This window comes from Vidua chalybeata, chromosome 12 (assembly GCF_026979565.1).
Source record: "Vidua chalybeata isolate OUT-0048 chromosome 12, bVidCha1 merged haplotype, whole genome shotgun sequence".
NCBI lineage: Eukaryota > Metazoa > Chordata > Aves > Passeriformes > Viduidae > Vidua > Vidua chalybeata.
In genome coordinates this window covers 3718735-3743247 of record NC_071541.1, presented here as the reverse complement: position 1 = coordinate 3743247, position 24513 = coordinate 3718735, and the positions used below count along the sequence as shown (strand labels likewise).

General features: G+C 39.9%; 1 protein-coding gene and 1 long non-coding RNA gene across 5 annotated transcripts in view; one reads left to right on the top strand and one right to left on the bottom strand.

Moving 5' to 3' along the window:
* The window catches only part of SHQ1 (SHQ1, H/ACA ribonucleoprotein assembly factor), a 38584-nt gene extending 15977 nt beyond the window's left edge, over window positions 1-22607 (bottom strand). Inside the window, exons 1-12 of one of the 3 annotated variants that reach the window (XM_053954086.1) lie at window positions 22529-22607; window positions 20190-20372; window positions 19668-19732; window positions 19103-19225; window positions 18178-18329; window positions 17375-17487; window positions 15383-15510; window positions 10758-10912; window positions 9434-9487; window positions 7505-7628; window positions 4703-4823; window positions 1117-4182 (exon numbers count right to left, since the gene is read on the bottom strand). In XM_053954086.1, the coding sequence (XP_053810061.1) occupies window positions 4071-4182; window positions 4703-4823; window positions 7505-7628; window positions 9434-9487; window positions 10758-10912; window positions 15383-15510; window positions 17375-17487; window positions 18178-18329; window positions 19103-19225; window positions 19668-19732; window positions 20190-20372; window positions 22529-22593 (1395 nt within the window). In that variant the 5' untranslated portion in view covers window positions 22594-22607 and the 3' untranslated portion in view covers window positions 1117-4070. The other 2 variants (XM_053954084.1, XM_053954085.1) reach the window with 2 other exon arrangements.
* Window positions 22608-22632: 25 nt separating this feature from the next.
* Window positions 22633-24156, top strand: LOC128794326 (uncharacterized). 2 transcript variants are annotated; one of them, XR_008433055.1, is made up of 3 exons: window positions 22633-22755; window positions 23125-23310; window positions 23809-24156. It is a non-coding gene; the product is annotated as an uncharacterized LOC128794326 (long non-coding RNA). The 2 variants fall into 2 exon arrangements; XR_008433056.1 differs by having other exon boundaries at window positions 22633-22764.
* The last annotated feature ends 357 nt before the right edge of the window (window positions 24157-24513 follow it).

Here is a 24513-nt window from a genome sequence, read left to right as displayed (position 1 = left end):
GCAAGTTGCAGAGACAGTTCCACAGAACACAGCAAGGCAATTTAACAGCTCAGCTGTCTCAGCTCACAGCTCTCCCTCACTGCACGTGTTGAAGCTACTACAAAATACAACACAAACAATGATCTTTATAATCTTATGCTAAGTTAGAAAGTAGAAAACCATACAAGGGATCAAACATTCTCCTGCACACGTTGTACCTATAAAACTATGAGAAAACCCCAAGTGTACAGCAGGCAGGCTGGATGGATGAGTAATGTGGATGTGGAAGTCTCCCTGCCCATGGCAAAGGGTTGGAACTGGATGATCTTCACAGCCCCTTCCAATCCAAACCATTCTGTGATTCTGTACTGAGAGCACCAAACCCTGGGAAACTGCCAGGAACACTCACAGCTTCACCTCCAATTCAGGAACACAGATAACACACATCTGCAAATATTAAAGAGTACAGGTTTAAAGCTAAATATGCATGTAAATATTAGGTAGAAATACTTTAAATTGCCATGGGCTGGAGCTGTTCCCTTAAGCAGGGGTGCAGAACTGCCTGTACTGCCTGCCTGGCCAAGGACTCGAGGAAGCTGTCCAGCCTCCCACCCAGGTCATGGCCAGCAGGCACATATGTACAACAGCAGCCAAAAAACCCATGTGAATAGAGCCTGGCACAAAGGGGAACACAAAACACTGGAGAAAGACATCAGGCCACACAAAGAAACCTCAGCACAGCAAGAGACAGTGGGTAAACTATTCTGACTTCTCTAAAGGACACAGCTCCTGTGGGGTCACAGACACAGACTCCTGACAGGAGGGAGAAAAAGCTCTCCTGAAGTAAATGTACACCTGGGTTACCCTGGCCCTAGCTGCCCATATTGCAGCCACCAACAGACCAGTGGTTTCCCCAAAAACCCTGCTCCTCTCCTTCATCCCCTTCTGCTTCAAGGAAGGTGTGAAAGACGGAGAAAACCCCAGACTTAGAGCAGAAATTCAGTCCTAATTTCATGTTGGAGAGGTTGCCATATGTATCGGAGTGGCTTGTAAAAGCTCGGACCTGAAGAACAAAAGCATGCAAACCAGGCAAATTAAATTTAATTTTATTATGGAAATGAAAGCAATAACAGAAGTGACAGCAGGGTGGATGATAAGCTCACTTAGCAGGGGGATCAAATGAAGTGATGACATGTCATTATGACCTCAGGGGTTAAAGATGCAATTTTCCATCTGGCTGCATCTGGCTTTTCAACAGAAATGTTGACACCACCTGCTGAGATTTACCACAAGCTGCCTTCATAGGTCTTTGTCAAGCTTTTGTTACCCAGGTTAACATTTACTTTTCCCTCTTTTCTGATAAGTCTGGCCAAGCAACATGCTCCTTTTCTTCAAAACCTAACAACACTTAAAAGGATTTACATGCCACCTTACACAATGGATGGAATTATTAATAGTCACTTCAGTAGCAGCTTGAAGGGAAATACTAGGAACTTAGAAAGCAGGTGAAACTGTCTTTAAGATTGCAAGCAGAAAGATAACATAACATTTTAGCTACACTTGCTAATATCTTCCATTGTCTAAGACATTTTGGAATCTACTTTTCTCTTAGGAACAGGCACCTGAATAAAACAATTTTTCTGGGGAAAAAACCCACAAAACAAACAAACAAAAAAAAATCCTTAGAATTCCAGACCTAGCTTGTACTTTCCATCCCCAATTGACTATTAGCCACCTGTGTGTTTTGTTCAGCATCTTCATCATTTCCAATTCCGGAATAAACTGTGCTTAAAATAAATCAGCTTTTGCCAGCCCAGTGACACATTCACTTATTCATCTAATTTACCCACAGCCAAGCTATGATCTCAAACCAAATTTGTAATCAGCTATTGACACTCTGCTGGCCATAAGGATTTTGTATCCACATGGCATATTTAAAAGCTAGTACCTACCAGGGGTGTTTCTCTTCATCTGGAATGGGGCTGTGTGCTCTCTTTCACTGGATACATCCATTATGGTTTTACCTGTGCCAAACTTTCTTCCTAAACCTAGAGATCTGTGCCAGCAGAGGTGAGCTGAAGAGCTTGTTTCCAGCTGGTTTTAAAGTGCCTAGATTCTTCACTAAAAAGAACCTACAGTCTGTTTAAACTGTTTAAACAGAGGCCCCCACCTCCACCAGGAGTTTGTTGTTTACAGGGAAAGAGGAGAACAAAAGGAAAACCCTCCATGGATTTTGAGAATATCCTCAGCCACAAAAGGACGGAGGAAATGGAGACAAAGGAAGTTAATGAAGCCTGTATGGGGCAAATAATAGTTAAGAAACAAAACAGGGGAAGTATCCAGACTGACTGGAGATGGAAATAACTTTAACACTGAAAGAACACCACAGTAACATCTATAAACACTTTCCCCTCCCAAAACTCTTCCACTATACCATCATTATAGAATCACAGAATGGTTTGAGCCAGAAGGGACCTTAAATCCCATCCAGTGCCACCCCTGCCATGGGCAGGGACACCTTCCCTGGCTGCTCCAAGCCCCAGTGTCCGACCTGGCCTTGGACACATCCAGGGATAGCCACAGCTGCTCTGGGCACCCTGTGCCAGGGCTTCAGAGGGAATTACCAGAGGGTTATGAGAGAAGGTTGTGACACAACCTTCATCCCCTGAAAAGGAAGATGTATCACCCTCCTCTGCAGGAGCCTCACCTTGGGGAGCTGGGACCCCTTGCTTGAACAGACAAATCACCCTTCTGTCAAGGTATGTCCTGAATGACAAGTAAGTTTAGTTGTTCCCTTCAACATAAAGGAACAAAACTGAGTGTTCCCATTCCCTTTGCACTTGCTGAACTTCAAACACTGCTGAACTGCACAGCAATGACTGCAGCATATGCTTAAATGCTGTCCTGATTCAGGCCTAAAAATAGGACTGGGTTCTGCAGCTCCTCTCTCTCTCTCTTGCTCTCCTAATGACAGACAGCCATTGTGCCATGTCACTCTGACAATAAGATAGCTTAATTGCCCTCTTTCCAGCAGCTGTCAGTTCTGCTTAACTGGGACATAATGTGAGAGTCTGGGAGGAAATGTGTTAATCTATCAGTCACTTAGAGCTACTGTGCATTTTCCTGGGCTGGATTTAAAGAAAACTGGGTTTATCACTGACTTGCTAGTCATTATATTCATTGATATGGGCAGCAGAGGTATTACTGCTTAATGACTCATTTCTTTGTCAAACACCCATGAAATAACTTTCTCCTGTATTTATTGCACTTTTTCTACTCAACTTCGACCTGAATTTCCCCATACTTGGTGAATTTCCCACACATTTAAGGTGTGGTTGAAAAAGGCCTCTTCAAATTTGACAGTGTAAAATGAACTGGCTGTTTCAGGAACTAAGCAGGATTGAGGAATCAAAATGTTTGGAAACACCTGTAATCGTTTTAAAGTATTTTATATACTGTTACCTATAGGAACAGAGTCATTGAAAGCACACAGAATGAGAATCAACATCTACAAAACATCATGAACAGCTATGAACTAAGGGTCTTTAATTCGCCAAGAAGTACTGCTAAGGTCACACCTAAATGTAACAGCCTGTGCAGGCTGCCTCAATTCTGTCTCATTCCCCCTTCTGATCACAATTATTACCAAATTCCCTCTATATCTCCTTCACTGTCTTGTGCACTTCAGATATTTTATCCCCCAGAGTCTCCTGTTAAATACAAAGATTATTTTAGCCACTGGTTCAGGAGTCTGCATTGCTGTATTAACAAATAAGACAATAACATTTTTGTGTGTGTATATTAGTCATGCCTGTTCCAACTCACACCTTTTGTGGCTTTCAGAGAAGGCTGTGAAGATATAAAAAGGAAGGAAAAATAATACAAAAGCTGTATGAAAAACAGAGTAAATCTGACAAGAACAATATAAAGCTTAGTAAGATTTGAACATGCAGCTTGCTTTAATCATTTAATCCCTTTCCCACTGTTTTCCTACTGATACTTCTGGTTTTAAGCCATTAAAACATGCTGGTATTCCAACCAGTCTGGCTGCAAACTACCCAAAACTCTGGAAATAAGCCATGCTGACTCCATTAAAAGAACACAGGTGAGACACAGAACTGCAGGGGTTTTGTCTGCAGGTGGCAAAGTCCCTCCTTCCTCTCAAGTAGCGGAAGCCAAATCTTCCCACAGTGCCAGGGAGAGCTGCAGGGGCAGGAGCACAGAGCATATGGGGATTTGTGACACTTGTTCTGGTGTTAATAATCAATTGGTGCAACTGCTACAGCCCATAAATCAATGTTCCATGCAGCTGGGAATGCTTTGCATGTGCTGTCAGTTTTGAACTGGAAATTCCTTCCAACCTTTATCCCGAAGTTACGTAAGTGCTACATAAACATTTCACTTCATAAGAAAGATCACAATAGAATGAGAATTCCCCAGAAGCTGTTTTTTCCCCCCAAACCCCTATTAATATATTAATGAAAATCCACGTTTTTATTTAAAATCCAATTCCTTCCTCCCTTCTCCAATGGTGTCCCTGTATTTAAAAAATGCACAGAATGTCTTTGCTTCTGTATCAAGAATTGCTGGACAGACACAGTTATTAAATGAAAAAACTGATCATATTCCCACACATTGGAGACAGAATTTATTTTACTGATATTTGTTCACAGATGAAGTGTGCTAAAAACATCTCCCACACAGCAACTACTGAAGAACTTACTTGACTTTCTGGATCCAGATGCAATAGTCTGTAATGAAGAGATCATTAAGGATGTAGGCAGGGTCACTCTCCATAAAAATCTTGTGAATGTCCAGCAGACACTTCAAAACTGCAGCTTTCCCTGGAAACAGATTTTTGGTTTTGTGATTCACAAGAAATCATAACAGATCATCTTTATCGTCTCCCACCTGAGGGTTTAATAACCACAGCATCCACAACCACCTTGGAAACTGGGGTTGATTGCCAGCCTGGGAACAGCAGCACTGTAACTGTGTCCTTCAGCATCCACATCCCAGGGGATGGGGAGCCCCTGGATTCAGCAGGAATCTCTGCAAGAGCAGAGCCTGCAGGCCCAGCCATGCGTGTAATTCTCCACAGCTGAAGCAGCCCCTTCCCCCAGATCCTCCGCTGCTCCAAACTCCAGCACAGGCAGGCAGGGCACTGCATTTAAAAAGAAACAAACTAAGCTGAAAAGTAGCTCACAAACAACACGAAGTTATGGCCCACCATCTCTCTAAAGAGGAGCATTTTCCCCTTTGTGCTGGGAAATAACAAGGCTGGGAACACAGCTCACAGCAGGGCTGAGCACATGGAACTCTGTGAGGCAACTTAAGGATTACCTAACAGCAGACCAGGGCCTGGAATTAGGGAGAACTTTTCCTGCTTCTGCTAGTCATAGAATAGTTTGGCAGAATGAAAGAAAAAACTCACTTCATGTTCAGGAAGGAGCTATTTGACACACACTCAATAAATACAGGACAAGATTAAAAATGTGTTCTCAGTCCACAACTAGAAAACCTTCTGTTGTCAGTTCGACTTTTCCTTCATCTGCAACATTCCAATGAGCTGGAATCTTCCCCCTTAGTTTTCTGATGATAGTTGCTAAAGGGTTAAGTGCTGGAACACTTTAAAAAATTATTTTCACCGTTTAATGGTGGGGAAAAAAAACCCCACATTCAAATGAAAACAGCCACCACTGCAAATGGAATCTAATAACCCTCTCCCAAGAGGCTGGCTCCTCCTAGGCTATGAAACCTGAACAGGGATGAAATTACATTTTACAGATTTAGAGGAGAGGGGGAAAAAAAAAGAAAACAAAAAAGATCAGAACTCCCCCTGCTGTTCAAGCACAAAATTTGTTTGCTTATTTGTAAGTAATTCCATGCTGAAAAAACACAGCCAGAGAACGAAAATTAAGGGTGAGGGAGATGGCAATAAGGAGGAGGAAATGGAGAGAGCAGAAAGCCATGGCAAACAGAACAGAAAAAACCCACAGGTTTTGGAAACTCAGTCAGCAAAGAAAACCTAAAACCCCAAATATAACTAATAACTTTTAAATTGTATCCCCATCAATGCTTGTCAAACATCACTATTTTGACTAAAAAGAAGTGTGCTCTTTTACAAAGAAATGATGTGTGGAATTAAAATTTTGCTGATTTTTTCAGATTCCAGCTGTCAAGCTGTCAGCCCAAACCATTTCCAACATCCACTCCTGTTACTCATCTGCCAAGTAACAATGTACATCAGTGAATATTACACTAATTCCCAACTAAAAATGTCTTTCTTCATAAATTCAAAGTTTTGGATTATAGTAGCTTGATAGGTCTCTAATGAGAGGCTGCAAATCTTGCCAGACTTGAAACAGGGAATCCTGCATCAGGCAAACTATCAAATGTCTGCTTTTAGAACATGGGCCCATGATATTTAACAGCTTTTGCATAGTTACAGCTCTGCATTACACTGATCAATAAGTAAACTGCTTTTTTATGTGCAGATACTACTTCCTGATTAGTCAAAAAAACTCACTCGTTGTGAATAAAAAAGCTTCCAATGTGTGTAACAGGAAAGTCAGAGAAGGAGTCTGCAGATCACTGGATCCTTCTGGAGCTCCTTGCTGAGAGAGCTGCCAGACAACAGCCTGCAACCTGAATTTTACAGACCCAGAAATCCAGTCCTCTTCTCACAGACTATTTCAAAATGAGGATAAAATTTGACCCCAGCTCTGTATGTGCCATTTGATATGATCATCTGATTTTACACCATCATGAAATTCTACCAGCTTTCATCCTGTGTATTTGGAAGGAAAGTTTAAGATATACATCTCTATTTTATATTCTTTTCCCCCCACAGACTTCTATGTGTTTTTCCACATTTTCAAGGAGGAGCATTCATCTAAAGATAAACTGAACTTTGCTGTTATTCTCTCTTTTTAATGGAACAGTAGTCTGAGACACAAGGAAAGAACTCTACAAACTTTTAAATTAAAACATCCTGGTAACAACTCACCCAGTCAGGCTGTATTTCACTGGATCACTGAATGTTCACTGCAACATCATTTTCCATTGTGACATCAAAAGAAAAGCAAATTTTTTACCTCTCATGTACTATAGTTTCCTCAGAAAAAAACCCAAATGCTTTCAGCACTGCATCATTGCAGTTTTGTTATCAGAATTTTCTTCTTCACATTTATGAACAGCAACATAAGGCAGTGCAGATAAGTGAGGAGGGACAGCATCCATCTTCCCCTTAAAACTTCACTCCCTGACTGTTATGTCAATGGTATTTTCGTCAGCAACAGTTTTTGGCAGTAGTAAAGATTAATATTGCCATTTGTGTGGGTTTTTAATCCTGCAACTCACAAGCATTTAAAATAAACCACTGAAGCACTGCTTCTCAGTGATCCTTCTGTCCAAAAAACAAATCTAATGCTTTTCTCAAAGAAGTAACTCATGCTAAACAGAGAAGTAGTAGGCAACTTTAACAAGCCAAGGTATGAAGATGGTTGTGTCCCTAAACACTCACCCAGCTGCAGAATCATGACTGTGTCACTGAAGGCACGTGTCACCAGCTCAAAATGCCTGTACAGGGGATAGCACAGCACTCTTCTTCCAAAAGATACCAGGACATCATGGATGCTGGAGAAACTCTGTGTGCATCAGTGAAAAATCTCAATTAGTCTGTGTGCTTGTTTTCCTTTAAGGAAAAAAGTCATAGCAGAATAGGGGGAAAAAAAAAGCACATTTTGATTTATTATGCCTCTAAAAATCTGTATTTGAATAGATATGGAAATGTACGTGTTAAATAGAAACAAGGCACTGCACACTGAGTTTGCATGGAAGATAACAAATTCTGTACATTTTAGTGGTTTGGGATTTAAAAAAAAATGTAGAGAACATGGGAATAAAACATCTTACTCAAGACTTTACCATCCTATAGATTAAAGCAATAAATTACATCTGTCCCACATTATTATATATATTAAGGAGAAGCTATAAAAAGCCTTTTAAGAATAAAGGAAAATTAAATCCATATGATATTAACCAAATACATGTGTACATGTAAGATCTTTAAAAATGATACATGACTCTGCTTTTCATGAAAATTCTAGATAGGCAAGACAGGGATAAATATACCTGCCTGTGGAGAACAGCTCATTGTCCTCCTTCAAGAGTGAGGAACACTTCTAATTTACTCAGGCCAGAGGCATTAAGGAGTTATTAAAGACTTTCTTAAAAGTGATTTCCCTTCCAGCTTTCACTTTTCAAGACAAAATGCTCAATTTATTAATGAATTAAAAAAAAATACCCATTTCATCTCTCAATCTATTAAAATTAATAAAAGCACTTTGCTGACAGCCAGCACTTCTCTGCATTCTGTGACTACCCCAACCCATTGTTCATTTTAATGGATCACCAGCAAGCATTTAAATCATTTATGGTTTGTGATTGAATATTTAGAGGCTAAGGTGTGTGTACATGTCATGGCCAGAAAAATGGCAGTCAGCTCAAACCAACCAGAGCTGAGGCAATTTTTTTTGTACAGAATGATGAAAAGTCCCAGCCCTAGTGGTTTGTCTAACAGAAATAGCTATTAACAGTTTGGAGCCAGGACTGGGAGCTTTCTAGGTGTGAAATACACTGTTGGCACAGGCTGCAACAAGAACTGCTCTATCATGGGGTAAGCACATGCAGAAAACTCCTTCACTATGTTAGGACATGGATATGGAAAAAAAATAAATTTTGAATTAAGACAGGGCATTTTAACTGCACTCCTTTGTAACCTGCCACTGCAGAACTCAAAATAAAACCTGCTGCCACAGGACAAGTTAAAACTGAATATAACATTCAACACTATTGGAAAAGATTGAAGGATTTGACCCAAAAATCCCATCCAGTTTCAGTTTTGATCCTGCAAAGTGAGACTTGGCTCAGCAGACTCAGCCCAGAGCTGGGACAGGCCTTTCCACCTTCCTGCATTTTATGAATGAATGGATTTCAGGCCAGGTCAAGTCCTTTCCACCTCTGTAATAATTTCTTCGCAGGCCTGGGTGATTTCAGTGAACAACCTGAACGTGGAGAGATTGGAATTCAGGGTTTCTGCAGGTTCCAAAGGATGGGCAGCAACTCAAACAGGGATGTGGCACCTGGAAGTGGTTTAATGGTGAACGTGCTGAGTGTGCTGGTAATAGTTGGACCTGAGGACCTAAAAGGTCTTTTCCAACCTTTATTATTCCAAGAGTAAGGCTGAAAAGAAGGGGGCAGGTAAAGCAACATGTGCCTACTAACTTCCAGAGCCCAGAAAAAAATTTCTGGTACCACTAAAAACAGGATATATAATGAATTAATCTTCAATACTGAAAGACCAAACTTGGCACAGAAACAACATAAAATGCAAAAAAACCCCTCAAGTAATCCAGCAAAAACAGAACACAAAACTTTACTTTTACCTTACCTCCAGCCAGCACAATGTTGCACTCAGTTTCCTGATGTTCCAAGATGATTCAACCTGATTTTAAGAGAAGACAGTAAAACAAGTGTTATCTAATCCAACACTGCTGGCAAACTATTTAAGATAACATTCTGGCAGCAATTTAAGAACCTCTGTGAATAAGAAGCAGTAATTACATTATGTGCATTGAAATGGCCACAGGACAGCATTAAAAATTATATTGCAATGCAGATGTTGAATAACTGAGTTGCTTTCCATAGTAGGATGATCCAGCCCATGAACAAAATCTTTAAAATATAACAGCAATACACAGAAAAATGGTATTTTAGAGGAATTCTGTCCCTCTGCACAAAGCAACAGAGACTTGAATCAACAAAAGCTAAGCTCAAATGCCTTGTTTCATGAAAACAGCTCAAGACTTTTGGCTTGCAGAGAGGGTCCTGAAGCCAGCAGTACATGTAAAATGTCATTATTCTTAATATGTGACAGATTCATAGTATTTGAGTGGAAGTGTGGTCCAGTGGGATGATTGGGGCAAAAAGCCAGAAAGCCTTGATCTATAATCCTGCCTCTAGTAAAGATTTGTGTGGCCTGAATGTCTTGGTTTTCCTATTAAATAGGAATAAAAAAAGGGCAGGGGGAGAAAGGAGAAAAAACCCCAGAGTGTTTTCCACACACATCATACAGTTACTGCAAAACCAATAAAGAATTGCACAACTGTGGTCCTGGCAGATTTGCAATTCTGTGCAGATCTAATGTGCAACATAACAACAATCCCAGATTATTCTGGTGAATCAGCAGGTCTGGACATTTGGCTTGTCACGTTACAGTCCGTGCCCTGCGCGTCAGTCTCATTAAGCCAGAATGGTTTTGATTACATGTGCCAATATTTTGCTTAAAAGCATTGAAAAAAAACTTCCTTGGTTCATATCAGCACAGGAGATGTGAGGCACAAAGTTGTATCTGGGAAGCAATTCCAAGAGGGCAAGGTGTCCACACAGAATAAAAAAGAACAACTATTCTGTTAATTTGCATTTGCATAAACCAGGATACACAAATCAGAACTATACAGAATTGTCTGGAACCTCCTGCTACTCCACATCTCTCCTGTTACAGTGCTGCTGCAGAAGAACACAGTTGTTTAGAAATCCTACTAATCCTCACAGGCACCAAATCTAGAGATTTAAAGTCTTTCATTTTAACTTCATCATGTAAGTTAAATGCCTGGAAGCAAGTTCATGTTAAAAGGTATGTTCCCTAAATGGCAGTACAGGGTCCAGCACTAGGTTCCTGAAACATATTCTATTTTTTACTTTTTTTAACTTACATTCTTGTCCCCTTCATTGACACAGATCTCGTAGCAATATGCCAGAAGAATATCAATTAATCCAAGATATACGTGGCGACGGCTCCTTTTATCCAGAAGATAAGATTTATTTGTGAACTTTCTCATCTGCTCTCTCTCTTCCTCAGAGAAGCCAACTATAAAAAGTAAAAGGATAATTGATTATGAATTTAAAGCTGGCACATTCACTTTAATAGGTGGTAATACTACCTCAACAGTGTCTTTAAAAAGGAGCGTGTAACTAATCACAAGTCACCCATCACTCAAGAAAAAAGCCTAAATCACTCTTACTTTCCTTTTTAACTTTTATTGAGCTCTAGTATATTCATTTCAATGTCAAGCTCCAGCACAGCACTGCATGTACACACTGATGATTTTGAACCTCTCCAGGTGCCAAGGATTTCTGTGGATGCTTGGATATCTTATACAGGGATAAATGCACAATCAGAATCCAAGTAAAATGAGGATTCTTAAGCCCACATTGTATGGGACAAAAATCCAGAGGCAAGTGATAGTTTAGAAAGAGTATGGCAGTTCTAACTCTGTTTTTTCTGTTCATACTAAGCAGGTCAGTATCACCCCTTGAATCACAACTATTGATGATGCATCTCTATTCCGTCAGTAAATTTCTTTATAAGCTGATTCTTCAATGTAAACATGAACCACACTTCACTTTCAAACAGCAAAGAAACTCCCAGTGATATTAATGAAATAGAGCAGTAAAATTTTCTTCCTTTAAAATTCAAACTCTGAAGCATCACAATGTCTACAACTGGACCATAAACCCAGAAATTAAAAAAGAGCAAACAAGATGTAGACTAGACAATTCCCAAAGGTAAATGTTACAAGATGCACTTTAAGTTGCTGCAAAGGGCCAGGTGTTCTAAATAAAATATCCTTCTCTGAGAAAATACTTCATTGTTGAAAAAAATTGTATCCATTGCCTATAGTTTCTGAAAATTAATTATCCAGGCCTGAAATTCATAATTAACATGCCCAAACCACCACCTACTTTGTTTTCCCGTTCAAAACTTCCAAGTACATGGTGTGAAATTATCAGAACAATTAAAATTGTAATTACACTTCTGCTGTACTAAGCCTGTACACTTTTGTGCACTTACACTGCCAAATTTCAGCTAACAATCTGTACCACAATCAGTATTAATCTAATGCAAAGCAGCACTTGCTGCTACTTATCAAGTAAGCTAAATTGGCAAGTTTTTTGTAACTTTGATTTAAAATGTTTGGTGTATTTGCCAGTGGCAAAACCATGCCAGAATAGAAATGTGTGTTAATATACCCACCTCTAAAGGAGTCAAACAATCATCTCACAAAGTTTCTGACAGATGAGACTGCAGACATTACCTTTACATTTTAATCACCTCTTTTACTTGTTTTAAGCTGGCCATTCCTCATGTTAAAAAAGAAGATACTTCAAATTGTCCTCCAGTAGCAGAGTGTCAGTGAAAGCAGAGTTTAATCTCTGAGGGGAGGATGAGGTCTGACAGCCAGAGGGTGTTTTGTTACAGCCCTACTGCTATTTTACACTGTGATAACACCACTTAAATCACTGGGAGATCTGTATCTCCAGACTCCTATGACACTTCCAGCTCTAAATGTGTTAGGGGCACTTAGATAAAATGTGCTGGACCCACACAGAGAGCTGACTCAGTGGTCACTCAGGAAAGTACAGGTCAGGAAGCACCTCTGATAATCTGCTGGTGAGAGCAGAGCTCAGTTTATGATCCTGTCAAGCCAAGTCTTGAATCCCACAGCTCTCCCAAAGGGAAAGAACTGAGGAGAACTGACCTCTCCTTCTCTTTTCCCTTTAAACTAAAATATTATGTTACAATTTTAAGGTTTTCAAATGTGTGCTTCTACCCCTGTAGGTTAAGGAATCAGCAACATCAGATGAAGGAGGAGAATAGTCAGCAGAGAGCACATTAGTCAGAATGAAGTTATTGAGATATATATTGATATATTGATATTTAGCTTGCCTTTTAAATCTTGAAATATTTTGCAGTGGAGCCTGATCATTAAGAGTTTTGCATGAATAAAAAGCAGAATTTCCTCACATAACAAAAACTGCTCTGCAACAGAGCAGTGCCAGGAAGGAACACAAAGCCCTAAAAACTGAGAAAAGCAGGTAGAAATTTGATAAAAAAAGAAAAGTAATCCATCTTAAACATATGACTCCACCAGTAATGGCATATATTTGAGCCAAGCCTTACTGAAAGGTGGAACTTTGAGAGGAAATTGCTTCTCTTTCTATAAAGAAATAAGAAAGAGAACAGTCACTGTAAGCATGAGAGGTTACCCTGAACAAAATAAGATATCCTTGGAGCATATAAATGCTAGATTAAATACATATGTCAGCCTGAGCCTTTGAAGATTATTGTGCTGCCTAAAGAGGAGTTTTTTTACAGTAGTGCAATTGGAAGTAGAATAAAAATGAACTTTTAACCAAGCTGAATGTGACTGTTAGAAAATACAAACCCTTTCATCTGGAATCTGTAGAAGCAAGACACCAATGTAAACTTCAACAGCAGCAGCAAGGAAGCTTTCCAAAAATGTTAGCCCCTCATGGGAAAAGCTGTGTAATTAATAAGGCTTTATGGAGTATTACTTGACTGGAATGAGACATTCTAAGTGTGAACAAAAAGGGCTGGAAGAGAATACACAGTAAGATGTACAAAAAGGACAAAAAGAAAAGGCATTTGGAATAAGAAAGAATTTTAAAAAGGCAAAATACACAAACCACACAAGCTGGAGAAAAAGTAAAAAGGTCAAATAAAAATAGATTCAAAGTAAGGAGAGAAGAGAGATGAAAACTTTAAATGTTAATGAGAAGAACCAAAAAGAGAAAAAAATTGGTAATGAGACATTAGAAGAACCTGATGATGTAAAAACAAAGAGAAAATAACCAGGGATAAATATAAGAGCAGTAATCAACTAAAGAAAATCTTCAGTTAATTGCAATGTCATGCAAAAAATAAAAAGGCCGTCTGTACTTCTAATTACTTCTTGCAGCCAAAGACATTATAAAGACAAAAGTAATCAAGATTTTGGTTCCAAGAAACCAATGAAGATAATAACTGAAAAAATATCAATATAAGTCAGGAAAAGGAAGAAAAAAAATTCTCTTTATTCAGTGTTTCTGAATAAGAAAATAAACTTTTAAAGAGTCTGCTAATTTTAACATCTCTTTCCCCATAAACCCACTTTACATTTAACCTGAGGAGCAACATGTCTTTATTCAAAAACAAATCCTTCCTTCCCACAGGAACTGCTGATTAACTGCACCATTCCTCTGGCTGGGTAAGGCACTATAAAACCACGGGGGATACATCCTGCTGATGATGAGATCCCAGGTGGAACAGCCTGGAGCCACTCCTGCCCATCTGCATTCCCATTCACAGGAGACCTTCAAGTGGAACCTGCACTCCCTCTCATGGTGGCTTCCTTCACCACAGCTCGCTCAGGGTTAGGAACCTCCACTGATTTCAGTCACTGTCTCCAACAGCACAAATGTTACCAAAACCGAGGTCTTTCCAAGGAAAAGGGTGGGTTTGTTGCCATTAACATCTCCCAAACTCCAGATTGCCTCTTTTGTTACTTAAATTTCCTCAAGATTCACAGAACAGCATAAGCCTCGCCACTCAGCCCCATGAAGGTGAGATTTTAAAAATTAAATAGATATCTGTTATTACAAATGGTATGGAGAAAAGATGATCCCTTATAAAGTCTCTTTTCTGTGTAATTTCCAGGCTTTTGCCAGGCTTTTGAGGAGTTTTTCTGTTTTTTACCCTAAAACCCAACAACAGACATGTTTTTCCTCAGTACCTCAATTTGGAGGAGAAACATTCCTTATCAATAGAATCATCCAGCAGCTCTTCATTTTAATTATATTCCTCAAGCCAAGCCAACAGGAGTAGTGTTTCATTTACTAAGGAATGAATGGATAAAAACAAACAAAGGAAGCCCTCATTATTGTATTTTCAAGCCTCTTGTACCTTTGTCCAATGTTTTTCAAATCAAGTGTTTATGATGGACATAATTAACAATTTCAGAGGCTGAAAAGACACCAGGAATGAAGATCAGATTACATTCACAGGAAAATACACAACATCTATCCAAATTCTATTTTTCTCCTAGAGAAAATGGGGAAGTGCAGGTATTATCAGGGCACTGAGAACCCCTGGTGAAGGATTATCACCATCTGCTTCAGGAATATCAGATTTTCATACAACATAGGAAATGAACAAAGAACAATAGAAGAAAATGCACAATAGTGACTTGTAGTGCTCTCTGTAATCACTGTGTGCAGGGAGGCAGCCTCAGTTATCTGTTAGCAGTGCTCCCACAAGGTCACCTACTCACCCTGAAAACATCCCTTTAGATTTCTAAATGGACACAAAGAGTTTTCTTTGAAAAAAGGTCTCTGAGATCCATAAAGTAATGTAATAAAGTAATGAATATTAAATGTAATAGAGTAATAAATTTCCTTTAAGAACAATAAGCTATAACATGGCACCACAGCAATTATCACCCAAGCAACAGATGTGTGTGTATATATAAATTTATATATAATATATGTGTATTCTCACCAAATGCAGGACTGTCATGCTCCTGATGACTTTCTCCCTGCAAGGCTGTCATCTTTTTATGAGCATCAATCCACCAGGGTTTGTACTTTAAAAGATGCTTAATAGCTTCATCTTCAAAAAAATCAGCTCTAGGGAAAATAAAAAGAACTTTCATATGCTATTTATTTCAATTCATATTATATGTGGGTACATATTAACACATCCATAGAATACATCTCAGTTGGCTTCAGGTTATTTTCCATGTTAGAAATGTGTTCTTTGACTTTAAAGCAGAAAATAGCAGTTATTTTAAAAACCCCAATGTTCTCCTATCTTCCAGCATTCCTTCCTTACTTCCTCCACCTTTCCTGAGCCACCCAGAACCCCAGGGATTAATGAGCTTGCAGCATCACACGAAGCTGAACCAACCTGATTTGTTCTGAATGCAGCTAAAGGAAAACACTCCAAAGGCTTCTCAGAGAAATAATTGGATTTTATTGGGTAGCTCTCCCACTTAAGAGACAGGGAATTGGTGGGAAGAAAGTCGTGCAGCTGAAGGGTAAAGGTGAGGCAGGAAGGAGGATGGACTACAAGCAAGGACATGCAGCAGCAAGGTGGAAAAAGAAGAGTTGTACATGAATTCTGGAAGAGAGATCACCTCCATCTCAGCACAAAGTCTCAATCTAGTAATTCTGGGAGGATTTATCCTAAAGGATTCAAGTTCTAAGCCTCCTCTTACCATCTGAGCTTTTTCTTCAAGCCAAACAATGGTATAAATACTGAGAATTGAAAAATACCACAGGAAATTTCTCAATACCTTCTTCATCACCACACAAAACCTGAACACAGAATGCAATCTGCTTCCCTCTCACACTGACAGATTTTTTTGTTGCCTCCCTTCAATGTGAAAGCAACTTATCAGCCAGGGTACATTTTTCTCAAGGCCACCAGAACAGTTGTTTGCCCTCATTTCTACCAGAGCTTCTGTTCTCCTCAGGAAAACAATTTTTGTTGAAGAAAGGCTGGTATCATCTGTTCTGAAACAACCAAGACACAGCCATTAAACTAAATGATGTAGCTCTACCAGGCCAGAACACAGTCTAAAATTGAAACTTGAAATTACTGCAATTTACATCCCATTAGAGGTTAGGAACTACTCCAGTTCTAGTGAAATGTAGTTCAAGAAAGCTCTTCTATTTTTTGTGTGTTACAGGAAGACGTGAGGATGCCTCTGAAATATGCAACTGAGGAAAAACTCCAGGTTTGCAAAGTTACCTTCTGAAACAACCAAAAATGGGTTAAGCCTTCCTGTTCCCAAGAACCAACACAGTACTAATTCTCCCTACTGGGGACTACCCTCTTCTCCCACCAGATCCATTTTGCAGGAAACAATTTATTAATAAAGCTCATGGCCCTCATTTACTTTACTTATCTGAACCTAACTTGACCTGAAATACTCCCAACCTGAAAGGCACAAAGAATCATTTTCACCTCACTACAAGCAATGAAGCATAAAAGAAACACAAAGTTTTGGTCTGGACATTTTCCTCATTCTGTTGTAAAACAAGTTTCACATGATGAAGGCAAAAACCAAAGTAGCCAAGACAAAATTTCATAACTTCAAAATTCAGATTCCCCCCTCCTAGACAAGTGTGGCTTATTAATCCTTCTTTCACAAGGTGAAAACAAAGTTCTGATTTTGTCAACCCAAAATGCCAGCAGGGAGTGGCTGCTCAGCTGCTGAAGAGGTAAAGTATGAAACAAGGTTCTGCAACAGCTGACAGCAGCTCCCCTTAAACACAGAGTAATTAAACAGCCGAGTAACCCCAAAACAGGTGAGCAATGTTTTGTGTCAGTGTCACACTAAGAATACCCACCAAGGCCTGCTCTGATGAGACAAAACCAGACCAAAAGTAAAGCTGTTCTTTCCAAAAGTGATCTTAAATCCAATCATTTCTGAAAAGGGAATGTGTTTCAGAGGTACTTGGCCAGGTGAAGTTAATGAGTACTCACAGGTAATGATCAGGCTCAAACTTGGCAGCCTCAGCTGCCAAACGTTTCCTCCTACGTTCCTCTGCAGGAGTTTGGTCTGGATCCTTGATGTCAATAACATCACTGAGCTCATCCTGCAAATGGCAACAAAATTACAGGACCAAGCCACTGGTATGGCACACAAGATTTATTCAGGGAGAATTTAACAAGGATGCTTATCAGCATTGCACTGAAATCCCTAGAAAAGCTTCAATCTCCAAATTCAGGCTCCACTATGCAAATAAAACATCAAAATTCCAAGGAAATGCAATTATTTGAAGCTCCTTAGAACTCACGACATTATCAAGTCTATTCAGGCCATTTTATCATAAGGCAGGGAGGTTATTTTGCATTATGATAAATTTGCAATGTTAAACAAAAGCACACAACCCCAACAAAGACAAGATAAGAATCACACATCATCTATGACTTTTGAGAATACTCTCACTCTCTGAAGTGGCTGTACATTAATTAATAGGCAATTGTAGTGCCTTTTTAAACATCATTAGGTAGTTATTTTCCATCCCATTTATGCTGATGGGAAATGCATTTCTTCACAAATTTCATGGTAATAAAGCAGCATGCATGTCCAACCAGAATGTAAATACTTTATTCATAAACAGCAATCCTGCTCCAAACCCTGGGAATATTATAATTCATACAACAGTAAGTTAGAGTTACGTAACTGAGTTGCACTTTTCAGAAGTTGTTGTCTTGTGAGCTAGGAAGCCTACACAGGAAGTCACCCAGAACTTCTAGGAGAGAAGAACACAAAATGCATCTACCTGCAACCTCTGGAACACCCCTGAGCGCAAATTCCCAAATCCATAGGGGTGCTGCAGTGGTGGAGGGCTTTCTTCATAAGGAATCTGTTCCATTTCCCAGTCAAATTCTTCTTCATTCTCTTCATTCTCTGCCTCAGCAGAGGCAGCTGTATCTATGGCATGGTCAGAAAAGGAAAAATTATCACATACAAAAATATATATTATTTCTTCAAAAGGCTTATTGTGCTACTGCTGTTTGCCTTTCTTATTTTACTGCATCTTTTAAGAAATCTCACTCAACACTGGGTCATACAGATCTGTAACCCACAGGTCCCACTTCAGACTCCCCAGCTTTCAAAAATGAGCATCAGGAAAATTACATTTTAAATGCACTCCCTCAGACTGAAATATTTGTCCTACTGAATTCAACAAGATCAGCATCTGATGCTAGGAGAACCCTGACAGAACCTAAGTGATGTTATCAATAATTTAAGGCAGGAATTAAAAAAATCAGAGACAGCCAAACATTTTTGTCTGTTAAATACTGATGTTAAGCAAGACATGCACCAGAACCTGTGGTTTTAATTAGCTTCTCACTTGAGCTAATAGTCCAGCTGTGGTTTGTAAAAAGCAGAAGACTCAACTGTGTGTGTGTGTTCTACAGCCACTAGAGGGGTACAAAGACCGACAGAGCATTAGCATATTTTAAAAACACATTTTGGAAAACTTTAAACATAACTAAACCTCTAAAATTGACATGTGTATCATCTGCAACATATTTATTTCTGCTCTTACCCATACTTTGATTTATTCACACCCTTCTTGTACCTTGGACTAGCCAATAATAAAAATATTGTACTTTCCTATATGTATCACTCTAGAGATCAATAACTGTTTCATTACACACATGTATCGTCTTGTATAAACAAGATTGATTTTGTCATACCCATCTCTTCTACCAAAGGTTTTGCTGATCTTGATTTCTTTGGTGCTAAAAGAGATGTCAGCATGTCCAGCCCCTCAAAATATTGGCCAGGAACCTCCTTGGGCAACTGAATTGTAAAAGTACCTTAAAAGAAAGTGGGAATATAATTGTTGCATTAGAATATCTGAGACAGGCAAACATGCCTTTTTCCTCTATAAAAAAGGCTCAGAGGAAGTAGGACACATGCAGGTAACATTTCATTTTTCATTGATCCCTGAGCATGTTTTTAACCTTATTTCATAACAATTCAGGATTTTAATGATAAAACATGAAAGAGAATATTTAACTACTTGAAGTCTCCTGACTTACATTGTATAAACACAAACCAACTGAAGTAAGCAAGCTTTATTTCATTTTTAATCCTTACACCAAACAATCCAGAGAAGCTACATTCACCAATCTGATTATTGTTTTAAGTCATGTAACAAAGGTTCTGCAAGCAACAGATTTATTGCTTTTTTTTATTATTTGTTTTAAAGCATAAATTACTGGAAATAGCAACATTTTTTGACACAGATACCAGTACCTTCGTCTGTATTGTAAGATGCTTTTTCTCTGCCATCCTCTACAATTCTTCCAGGAAGTGTCAATCTGCAGGCAAAAAATGAGATGCCTCACTGAAAGCCTGACTAATTCTGCAAGTTAATGTCTCAGCCTATAAAAATGTAAGGCACATTCCAAAAGCAGCACAAAGGACTTAACTAAACTCCTCTTCACAGTAATGGAATCCATGCAGTTCAATCCCTCAGATTCCTCCCAGGAAAAGACACACTCTACAAAATTTACACCCAGAGAGTTGTCCGGCCACTTATAATTAAAAAGCCATTGTATAGTAAACTCAGAAAATTATTTCTTTCTACTCCCTTTAACATGGTTTAATGCCTAGGAACAAAGAGGGCAGATCCAAAACACCAAATCTTGGCATGAACTGAGCTGTCTGTAGTCAGCAGAATAAAAGCTGCAGATGAAGAACATTCTGAAGGGACCAAAATTAAGTTCATTTCCTACCATGAAGATCAACTTTCGGAAAACTTTTTCCATTACTTGCCTGAGAAAGTATGGCTTAGCATAAAATTTGAAATCTTCCCCTTCAAAGTAAACGTCAAACTCTGAAGCTCTGGCATAAGGCACTCTGATTTTTACTGTAAGGAAATCCGGGTCCTGGGTCAGTTCAAAAGCTGGAGTTATCATGATGAATCCAGCAGGAAAAGCAAACACTGCTTGTGTGGCTCTATAGAAATAGGAAAAAAAATTATTGTAAGTTCCAAACTCTCCAAAATTCTGTAAAAAACATTTCAGATTCCCACATAATTATCCTCGTGCTCAAGAAGAAAACACTGATGGCAACAGCATCCAAGTGTTACCAAAAACACGAAGGAACCACCTCTCTGCACCTTAATGAAACAACTGAATGTAGGGGTGGAGCACAGGAAAACACCTGTTACATTCCACATGAAAACCACATTAAATTTCAGTCCTAAAACTTTTCAGCTTTTCATAACTGTTATTTATAATTTCACACATAGCAGATCTTAGACCTGTTACATTCCACATGAAAACCACATTAAATTTCAGTCCTAAAACTTTTCAGCTTTTCATAACTGTTATTTATAATTTCACACATAGCAGATCTTAGACCTTCACAGTTCTCTAGTGAACTGAACACAAACCACTATTAAAAAATCCTAAAAACGAGTAATACTTCAAAAAAAATAGAGCTGTGTTTTATAATTCACACTCATATTAGCCAGAATATGAGCAACAGATTCAAGGGCAGTTTAGGTAACACCCCTCAGAATCATATGTATGTATATACACTGGCATGTGTACATATTTAGCACAAGAAAAGGAATTTATATAGTACTACTCACCTAATATACAACTGTCTGACCTTTCAATAGCTTCTCATCTCAGGTTTAATTCAGAACCCAGTTATGGATTGTTTGGGGATTTTTTTTGTTTGTTTGTTTTGGAAGATGTGTTTACAAAAGGTCACACAGTTTTGAAAGCTAGCTTTTCAAACCAAAAATATTTTAAGTATTTAAACAAATAAAAACAGAATAGAACTATTATTTGGGAAATAACTACTTTTCACTCACTTGCAGTTACCTTTACTAAACATATTCCCATTCTGATAATTTCATGAACAGCCAGAAATCATTAACCATTAATGAGGCTAAATTAACAGAGCACCCTTTTTCTCATATGGGTAATTAGCCTTATTTAGCACGTATGAAAAATATTAAAAGCTCCCATTTGCATGATTCCTGGGGGCAACATTCCCAGCCATTCCAGGCTGAGAAGCTGCCAGGTGTTTTGTGGAATTGTATCTAAATAGGAAACACCTGTCTTGTAGAACACCTACACCTGTACACCAGATGTACTTTCCTGTGCATTTTCTTTTTCTCTCAACACCACAAGCACGGCTAGGAGGTACCAAAACCCCAACAGCTCATTTGGACTCTTCAGGGATGATGTGCCAGTGTGCATTCGTATTTTCCCCAGCCAGAGTTTCGCAAATAAACAGCAGCCCCAAAACCAGGCCAAGCTCTCCCTGCCCTGCACTCAGAGCATCCCTGTCCCAAATTAATCACCCCAAACCCCTCTTGGGGGCTCCTACACAAATCGCTGACATCTCACAGCTGAGGAACCACTGGGACACAACACTCGGACCCCAGGCATCCCAAATAATCACACTTCCCAGCCTCTCCTGTGCATTAGGGAAAGGCAGGGAGAGCAGGAAAAGGACAGGGACGGTGCATGCGAGGCTCGGCGTTGAACACAGAGCCGCTCGGGTTGAGGGGACCCCTCCAAGGCAGGGTCACCTGGAGCAGGAACCCCCGGTGGGCTTGGAATGTCCTCAGGGAGGGAGGCTCCACACACCCCGGGCAGCCCGCTCCGTGCTCTGCCACTCGCCATGCCAAAGTTCCTCCTCACGTTGAGGCAAAACTTTTTGCGTTTCATTTTACGGGCACTGCTCCTCATCCTGTCGCTGGGCACCCCCGAACAGAGTCTGGCCCCGTCCTCTGACACCTCTTGGCGGTATTTATGCACGTTAATCTCATTTTTCTCTTCTCCAGCCTAACCAGGCCCAGCTCCCGCAGTCTCTCCCCATCAGAGAGACGCTCCAGACCCCTCAGCACCTTTGCTCCCTCCGCCGGACCCTCTCCTTGTCTTTCCTGCGCTCAGGAGCCCAGAACTGAACGCAGCCTCCCGCCGGTGCCGTCGCACCGGGCCACGCGCCGACCTGCGGCCGCACCCTCCCTTAGCCACGCGGCAGCGGGCCCTGCAAGGGGACAGAACCCTCGGGGAAGGCGGCTGGCAGCGGGAGAACCCCGGGAATATCGCCCGGGAGGAGCCCCGGCCGTGCCCGCCCGCGTCACTCACTGAGCCCCACGCCGCTTCCCGCCGCCGCTTTCCGCGCCCGCCCGCAGCGAGGCGGAGCCGCGCATGGGCGGCCGCGCGGGCCCGCCCCGCTGCCGCCGCTGCCCTCATGGCCGCCCCTCAGCGCCTCCGGCCCCGCGGGCTCTGCCCCGCCGCTCGGTGTTCGTAGCTCTGCTCCTTTGCGGGGCACGCGCCGAAATGCAGAGATCTGCTGTGAACTCTCGCTGCCCGTAAATTTGGTGGAGTTTCCTGATGTTTGCGGGAGTTGTTGGAAAGGGAGTGATTAGCGGGCGGTATGGATGCGGGCAGAGTGGCTGTGTAAAGCTAGGTCGTTCAGGGTGAAAGTCATAATCCGTCGTCTGGACAAATGAAAAGAATGAGTTCTTATTTGCGATTGCATAAGGCATCTTACACAGACTGAGCATATTTTATTTCAGCAGCTGCTTTGCATAAAGAAGTGTGGAAATTGAACTTGAGTGTGCTGGGGAGATGGTTTGTTTCTTTCCTGTGACACCACTGGTTAATCCAGTACTAATTCCTGTGGACAAATGTGCTATTTCTGTTGTGTTTACACTCCTCTGTCTTCTCCTTTGCTGCAGATAAGGTAGAAGATGAGTAAACAGAAGGGTGACCCCGCGAGCGCTGTCAGAGTAGGAATTCCCAATTACATAAAGCTCTTCTAAGCTACTGGATTAATGCAAACACTGACAGGGTGAACAGGGGACAGATCCTGATGGATCAAAACAAATTCAGCATGAAGAACAAGAAGATCCACAAGCAGAAAAGTTAGTTTAAGAGCTGTAATTTATTTAATATATCACCTAGTATAGAATTAATCTAATTCTTCTGCCCTTGGACCATGAGTGGTATTCTGGTTGTAGATAATTTTCTGTATTTTAAAATGCTGCTGACTGTCTTACTGCCCCCTCTGAAATGCACTCAAATATTTTTCCTAGAGGGAAAAAGTGTAATTATGTAACCTCTCCTAATAAAGTTTTATTAAAAGCAAAAAAAAGAAAGAGTAAACAAACAATCCTGCAGACTGGAAATCCAATGAATACGTACTGAACTGAACCAGCAGTTCAAGTACTGCACAAAAATGAAAGAATTTCCTTCAAAATAGATATTTCTCCCCAGTGATTTAAAATTGATGGATGGTTTTGAAATTCAGCCTAAACTTCCTTGTGTCCCAGTTTTTCACATGCAGAAACCGAAGATGTGTCGCATATAAAAAGTTTTTTTTTTTTTTTTTATGTTAAGAAGTTAATGATATCTTGTTTCAGATGCTGATTTGTTTTGGACCGAGGCCTCAGTCATGTCCTCAGAAAGTTTTGATGCATTTCCAGAGAACTTCAGCACTAATTAACTTTTAGACCTTACAAATTAATCTGCAATAAGTATATTGGACAAGAAGCTGCATTATGAACCAGTAGGCACCATCTTCTCTGGATAAATTCAAATTTGCAGGACATGCCTGTGAAAGATAAAGAAGTTTTATCTGAGAATTTATTCTTGTCTGACACTCTCCAAGACTGCCTCAGAATTAGTTTTTTAGAGCCTAAGAACTCCCAGCTTTTTCTTTTTCTTTTTTCTTTCTTTTTTTTTTTTTTTTTTTTGCTAATACTTTCCTTGTAACAGAACTATTTATATATTGATTTTAGTGAAGAAAGTGGTGCATCAGCCATTCTGCTTTTCCATCCAAGTAAAGGATGAAGTAGCATTTCCAAGGAATGAGTATTGCTTTCTTCTGTAAAATATATACTGAATTTGTATAATAATAATAAACAACAATTAATAATTAATAATAATAAAACATGAAAATGTTTTATTTGGAAATTTACAAAGGCTACATCTTTCAGTGCATCTTTCTGATGAAGGGAATTTGGCTGGTATATATTTAATGGAGCACAGAAGAATTAAAATGCATTATCTACAATGTTTTGGGCAAGTAATTAGGAAAACTTGCTGTTTGCTTGAGAAATAGAAAC